Here is a 7,303-nt window from a genome sequence, read left to right as displayed (position 1 = left end):
ATCCAGAAAAAGCATTTAGGTCAGCTCAATTGTTACCTTATGCAGTTGAAATTCAGATTAAAGAGGAAGTCACCATCCCAGAAAGGACACGACAATTCCCCCTGGAAGTGACAGTTAAAAGAGGACAAAAATTGAAAAACCCTGATGCTTATATTCATCTAAATCAGTGGTCCTCAAACTACGGCCCGCGGGCCACATGCGGCCCACGGAGCGCATTTACCCGGCCCGCCGGGTGTTTTAGCCTCAGGACATCCTTGTGTTTCCGAAAGATGCTTTCGGAACACAAGGATGCCTCTGAGAAGTCCCTGCGGCCCGCGTTTACTTTAAAAACGCGGGGACCGCTGTGAGTAGGCGCACGCAGCGACGTCACTGACGTCCCATGCGTGCGCATGCCCATGGAAACCGAGGCGGAGAAGCGGAGAAGAAAGGACGCGCGCTGGAGGTAAGTGTTTACCAGCGGCGCGTCCCTTCGGTGTTCTGACCACCGGTCCTGCTATGGCCGGAGCGGTGGTCAGAAGGGATGTCCCGATACCAGTATCGGGACTGATACCAGGCATTTTTATGGTATCGGGGACTCGTTAAGAGTCCCCGATACCATGCCCGGTACATAAGCCCCGCAATGTGGGGGGAACTATACTGTCAATGTAATGTGGGGGGAACTATACTGTCAACATAATGTGGGGGAACAAACTGCCAGCCTAATGTGGGGGGAACTATACTGCCAACCTAATGTGGGGGACTATACTGCCAGCCTAATGTGGGGGAACTATACTGCCAGCCTAATGTGGGGGACTATATTGCACCTAATGTGGGGGAATGTTGCTGCTATATTGTTTTTATTGGTATTTTACTAATAGCAATTTGGAATCCCTAGGAAACAATGGGCCTCATTCCGAGTACGGCGCTAACCAATGGCGCTATTAACGCCTTGGTTGACGCCGTACCCGGAACGGCAGCGCCTTGGTGGATGGCGGAATCACCGCCCCATTCCAAGGTTGGCGGGGCGGTAATTCCCCATTCACCAAGGCTCTTCCCCATTCCCAAATGAGCTCCCATAGGGCTCAATGGGAATAGGGAAGATGCAAATAACGGTGACCGTTCATTACGGTCACCGTTATTGGCTTGGAGGCCCCTTTGCGCCCTCGACTTTAACACTTGCTCAAAGCAGGCGTTAAGGGCGAGGGCGCAGAGGGAACTCGGAGTATGGCGGTAAGGGAATACCGCCACGGGTCTCGTTACCGGTGGCCGCTATCCCTTACCGCCATACTCGGAATGAGGCCCAATGATGTCAAGAAAGAGAAAAATTGACTCGGAGTGTAGGATATTCAAAGAACAGTGGACTTATGATTACTTTTCCATACAGTACAAGGAAAGAGCTGTGTGTCTGATATGCCAGAATATAGTGTCTGTGTTCAAAGAATACAATTTGCGTCGACACTATGAAACTCAACATAAAGATAAATATGATTGTTTGGTCGGAGAAGTGAGAAAAGATAAAATATTAAAACTGAAAAATACATTGACAGCTCAGCAAAATACTTTTGTGAAGCAGAAGCAGCTAAATATTTCATCACTGAGAGCAAGTTTTCAAGTTGCCAAGCTAATAGCGCGCACTGGCAGACCATTCGTGGAGGGAGAATTTGTTAAAGAATGCCTTCTTTCTGTTGCCAAAGAGATGTGTCCAGAGAAGGCCGATTTATTTAGTACAGTGAGTCTTTCAGGACCTACACTTACACGGAGGATTGAAGAAATGGGAGACAATCTGTATCAGCATTTGCAAAACCTGACAAAAAAACGTTCCTATTTTTCCTTGGCACTTGACGAAAGCAATGATGTTCGTGATTCTGCACAACTTTTAATTTTTATTCGTGGGACGAATGACAATTTCGAAGTCACAGAAGAGCTTGCTGCACTGCAAAGCATCAAAGGAACAACTACAGGAGAGGATATCTATGAAAAGGTTTGCCAAACTTTGAATGGTTTGGAGCTGGACTGGGCTAAACTAGCCAGTGTGACAACTGATGGTGCTCCTAGCATGGTGGGGTCTAAGAAAGGAGTAATTGCTCGCATTAACCAAGAGATGGACAAACATAATTATTCTCAGCCAATAGCCATACACTGCCTCATCCACCAACAAGCGCTGTGTAGTAAATCACTGAAGTTTGACTCTGTTATGACAATTGTGGTATCTTGTGTTAACTTCATTAGAGCTCATGCACTAAAGCACAGACAATTTCAGGAATTTCTGTCTGAGCTAAATGCTGACTATGGAGATGTTCTGTACCACACAGAAGTCCGTTGGCTGAGTCGAGGGAGAGTTTTGAAACGTTTCTATGACTTACTTCCACAGATTACAGCTTTTCTTCTTTCAAAAAACAAAGAAGTACCAGAGCTCAATGATGCAGAATGGAAATGGCACCTTGCCTTTCTAACAGATGTAACAGAGCTACTCAACAGTTTCAATGTGCAACTTCAAGGAAAAGGGAAGCTCATCTGTGATATGCAATCACATGTCAAAGCATTTGAAGTAAAATTAGGCCTCCTCATCAAACAAGTGAAGGAGGAAAACTTCTGCCATCTACCCACAACTCAAAATCTGTTAGCGGAAAAACCATTGGTTGCATTCCCAAACAAAACATGTGTGGATTCACTAGAAAAATTGCAAAAGGAGTTCCAATTTAGATTTAAAGAGCTTCATCTCCATGAACAGGACATACAGCTTTTCCGTAACCCATTTTCTATTGACATTGAAAATGTGGATACAATTTACCAAATGGAACTGGCTGAACTGCAGAATTGTGACTCTCTGAAAGACGCATTCAAGTCAAGCAGCCTTCATAGTTTCTATGCATCTCTCCCTTCCGAGACATATCCTCATCTCAGGAACCATGCACTCAAAATGGCAACCATCTTTGGCAGCACTTATGTCTGTGAACAGACTTTTTCCAGAATGAAACATCTGAAATCTCCAACCAGATCTAGACTAACGGATGAACACTTGCATCACTTGTTACGACTAGCAGTGACAAATATGGAACCGGACATTGACCATCTCGTTAGCCAAAAGCAGGCCCATAGTTCCCATTGAAATACTGGTAAGTTTGTTGATTTAACTTTACTTGTTCTTCATTTTAAATATTGTATTTATTGTATTTATTCCCGTTTTGTTTCTTCACTTCAAAATAAGATATATGCAGTGTGCATAGGTATTTGTTCATAGTTTTTTTTTTTAACTATAGTCCGGCCCTCCAACGGTCTGAGGGACCGTTAACATGGCCCACTGTTTAAAAAGTTTGAGGACCACTGATCTAAATGCTTCTCTCCAACAACAAGTGTTAAGGGTAAACCCAACACCATTAGTCAACATAGAACATGACACCATTCCAATAGAGGTGGATAACAGCGACTTACAGAGTATTACTCTAGCCGCAGGCACCATCATTGGAATGGCGGTTGATGACCGACATTTCTCCATTGATTTAGGAAATTAACTGTTAGGACAAATCCCCAAGGACTGTTTTGACAGTGACAGTGATGACAATACAACACCAGACAGGATTTTCACCCGGCATGGGGGGAACTTCCTGGTGTACACTTCTTGCCCTTATGGTAAGGAAGATGTGACTTGTGACTTCAGGAGGGATGAGGTGATTTTCCAGGTCCATGAGGGCTGCCTTTCCCACCTGAAGCCTCCAGTCCAAATCAGCACTCTGACCAGGGACTTCTCCACCCAGCTGGAGGAGGCCGCTGAGATAGCCAAACCAGAAGTCTTTCCAGGCTTCAGGCAGATGGTGGAAGAGAGAGTCAACCTAGCTGATGCCTGCGTGACTCTGGAACAGAAGCAAAAGTTGAAACAAGTTTTCTTGGATTTCCAAGATCTCTTTGCGGTAGACTCATATGACTGTGGTCGCACCGACATCCACACAACAACAATTCCCACGGACCCTGGCATGACTCCAGTGTTTGTGAAGCAATATCGTTTGCCTCTCGCATCCATGGAGTCCCTTACTGAAATAATTAAGAAACTTGAGTCCCGGGGAATAATTCGTCCAATACACAGCACCTTCAATAATCCGGTGCTGGGAATATTGAAGCCAAACGGCCAGTGGAGACTCTGCGCCGACCTCAGGGAGCTCAACAAACGGGTCCATACTTCCCGATGGCCTCTGCCCTACATTGACCAAGTGCTGGCTCAGATCCAGGGGTCACAGGTATTCACTGCAATAGACCTGACCAATGGATACTGGACTGTGCCTGTCAGTAGGGAGGACCATTACAAGCTGGCTTTTACCTTTTGGGGCCAGCAGTACACATGGACCCGGACTCCCTTCGGAAACCTCAACTCCGGCAATGAATTCAACATTTTCCTACACGAGGCCATGCCCGACCTGGGTGCAAGGGGTAACCTGGCTTATGTAGATGACGTCCTCATCAAAAGTTCATCTGTGGAGGAACACATAGCGGAGATCCGTTATGTTCTGACCCAGTTGAGGGCCGCCGGAGCAAAACTTTCCTTTCAGAAAGCACAGTGGTGTAGAACCCGTGTTAATTTCTTGGGGCATGAGATTACTCCTCAGGGTCTCTGTCCCCAGGAAAAGAAAGTGGAAGCACTTCAGAAACTGAAAAACCCCACATCTCTGCGGGAACTAAGGAGCCTCCTTGGACTGACTAATTACAGCAGAAAGTTCATTGAGGGCTACGCAGAGATCACCAGACCCCTGATTCATCTCCTGAAGGGGGGGGTCAAGTGGGAATGGGGTCCAGAACAAGCCGAGGCGGTAAAACAACTCAAGAGAAATCTCTCACAAGTGCCTTGCCTAGCTTACCCTGTCAGAAACAAGGAGTTCTTCCTGGAGACGGGGTTCTCTAATACGTGCATGACGGCAGTATTATACCAAAAGCATGACAAGGTCAATAAAGTAATCTCCTATGCGAGCAAAACTTTATCCTCTGTGGAGGAAAAATTCAACGATTGTGAGAAGGCACTCCTGACAACGGTGTGGGCATTGAAGAATTACCGCCCGTTTATCCAGGGGGAACACATCATAGTGGAGACTCCACACCAGCCTCTGCAATATCTCCAAAGTGATAGAATCCGGGCCGGAAATGTGAGTAATTCCCGAATTACTTCCTGGATTCTGTCAAAGCAAGGCTTTCCTGTGGAGGTCAGATATAGCCAAAACAAGAAGAGTCCCCTCGCGCAAGGTCTGGCTGACTTGCATGATTGTGCCAGAGAAAACTGTCTCGAGGACGAAAGTCTAAAAATCAAGGACAACACGGAGGCATACCTTAATTCCCCACACAAAGTCTTTGAAGAGGACAGGTGTGAGGGAATGCCCACTGTCTATGTGGATGGATGCTCTTACCATGTTGACAACAACGGGGAGAAAGAACTGGTGGCCGGCGTAGGGAATGCATGGGTGAATGAGTCCCCAGAACCCTCCGCTGGATACAAAATTGGTCCCCGAAGTAGTCAGGTGGCAGAATTGATGGCTGTGCATCAGGCCATCCTCACTGCTATCCAGCATCAACTCCACAAACTGATCATAATCACAGATTCGGATTATGTACGGAACGGGTTTGTGGAGCACCTGGTTAATTGGAAAACCAGAGGCATGTTATGTGCTAACAACAAACCCTTGAAACATGGGAAGTTAATTCAAAACATTGATGATCTGGTCACCTCGAATGGGATGACCATCTACTGGAAGAAGATCAAGGGTCATTCCAAAGTAGAGGGACCAGACAAAACTGGAAATGACTTAGCTGATCAGCTGGCCAAAACCGGGGCCATCCAAGGGGATCTAATTGAGATTGAGTCCCTGTTGGGGGAAATCCAGGTCACTGCTATCACTAGGTCCCAGACAAATGCTCACAATGATATTTCAATTGCCCAATGGAGTAAGTAGACACCTGATGCTGATTTGATTACAGCTCAGAAGGGGGATCCAATTATTGGTAAGTTTTACCAACACCTTGAGGACCCTGAGAACTTTCCCCTGACGGATACCGATTACATTGGGAAAGAGGACCTAAGAGTGTTGATGAAATGTCCAAAAATGTTCCGAATCCAAGACTGTTTGCTGGTAAGGAAATCCAAAGCTGGCCACGATCAGTGGGTGGTTCCTACCTAATTCCGAAGCCTGATGTTAAGTCACGCCCATGATGCGGCCACCGCCGGTCATAGGGGGTTTCACACAACACTGGAAATCTTAAGAGAGGTTGCATATTGGCCACACATGGGGCAGGACCTTGACCAATACTTGAAGGGGTGTCTTGTGTGTGCACAATTTCAGCCATCATCCCTCACGCACCGTGCACCCCTCCAAAAGAGGGGGATGACACTGCCATGGTCAGATTTGCAAATCGACTTTGTAGGCCCTGTGATTCGCTCGTCTAGAGGAAACAAGTACATGTTGACCGTTACATGCTTGTTTACCAAGTGGGTGGAATGTCTCCCAGCCCCAAATTGCAAGGCAGAAACAGCAGCTGCCCTGATGATTAACCACATCTTTTCCCGTTTTGGTCTACCTGAGATAGCCAAACCAGAAGTCTTTCCAGGCTTCAGGCAGATGGTGGAAGAGAGAGTCAACCGAGCTGATGCATGTGTGACTCTGGAACAAAAGCAAAAGTTGAAACAAGTTTTCTTGGATTTCCAAGATCTCTTTGCGGTAGACTCATATGACTGTGGTCGCACCGACATCCACACAACAACAATCCCCACGGACCCTGGCATGACTCCAGTGTTTGTGAAGCAATATCGCTTGCCTCTCGCATCCATGGAGTCCCTTACTGAAATAATTAAGAACCTTGAGTCCCGGGGAATAATCTGTCCAGTCCACAGCACCTTCAATAATCCGGTGCTGGGAATATTGAAGCCAAACGGCCAGTGGAGACTCTGCGCCGACCGTAGGGAGCTCAACAAACGGGTCCATACTTCCCGATGGCCTCTGCCCTACATTGACCAAGGGCTGGCCCAGATCCAGGGGTCACAGGTATTCACTGCAAAAGACCTGACCAATGGATACTGGACCGTGGCTGTCAGTAGGGAGGACCAATACAAACTGGCTTTTACCTTTGGGGGCCAGCAGTACACATGCACCCGGACTCCCTTCAGATACCTCAACTCCGGCAATGAATTCAACATTTTCCTACATAAGGCCATGCCCGATCTGGGTGCGAGGGATAACCTGGCTTATGTAGATGATGTCCTCATCAAAAGTTCATCTGTGGAAGAACACATAGCGGAGATCTGTTATGTTCTGACACAGTTGAGGGCCGCCGGAGCAAAACTTTCCTTTCA

General features: G+C 46.9%; 1 protein-coding gene across 1 annotated transcript; it reads left to right on the top strand.

Moving 5' to 3' along the window:
• Window positions 1–1,285: 1,285 nt before the first annotated feature.
• On the top strand, window positions 1,286–3,088 carry LOC138452810 (general transcription factor II-I repeat domain-containing protein 2-like). Its single transcript, XM_069605150.1, has one exon. The coding sequence runs from the start codon at window positions 1,286–1,288 to the stop codon at window positions 3,086–3,088; it is 1,803 nt and encodes a 600-aa protein (XP_069461251.1).
• Window positions 3,089–7,303: the final 4,215 nt, after the last annotated feature.

This window comes from Ambystoma mexicanum, chromosome 4p (genome assembly GCF_040938575.1).
Source record: "Ambystoma mexicanum isolate Mex_15411 chromosome 4p, UKY_AmexF1_1, whole genome shotgun sequence".
Classification (NCBI taxonomy): domain Eukaryota; kingdom Metazoa; phylum Chordata; class Amphibia; order Caudata; family Ambystomatidae; genus Ambystoma; species Ambystoma mexicanum.
This window is presented reverse-complemented; position numbering and strand designations above follow the sequence as displayed.

What these genes read in the sequence shown, in the direction of transcription:
- LOC138452810 (XM_069605150.1), top strand. Translation starts at nt 1,286, where the DNA reads ATGTCAAGAAAGAGAAAAATTGACTCGGAGTGTAGGATATTCAAAGAA.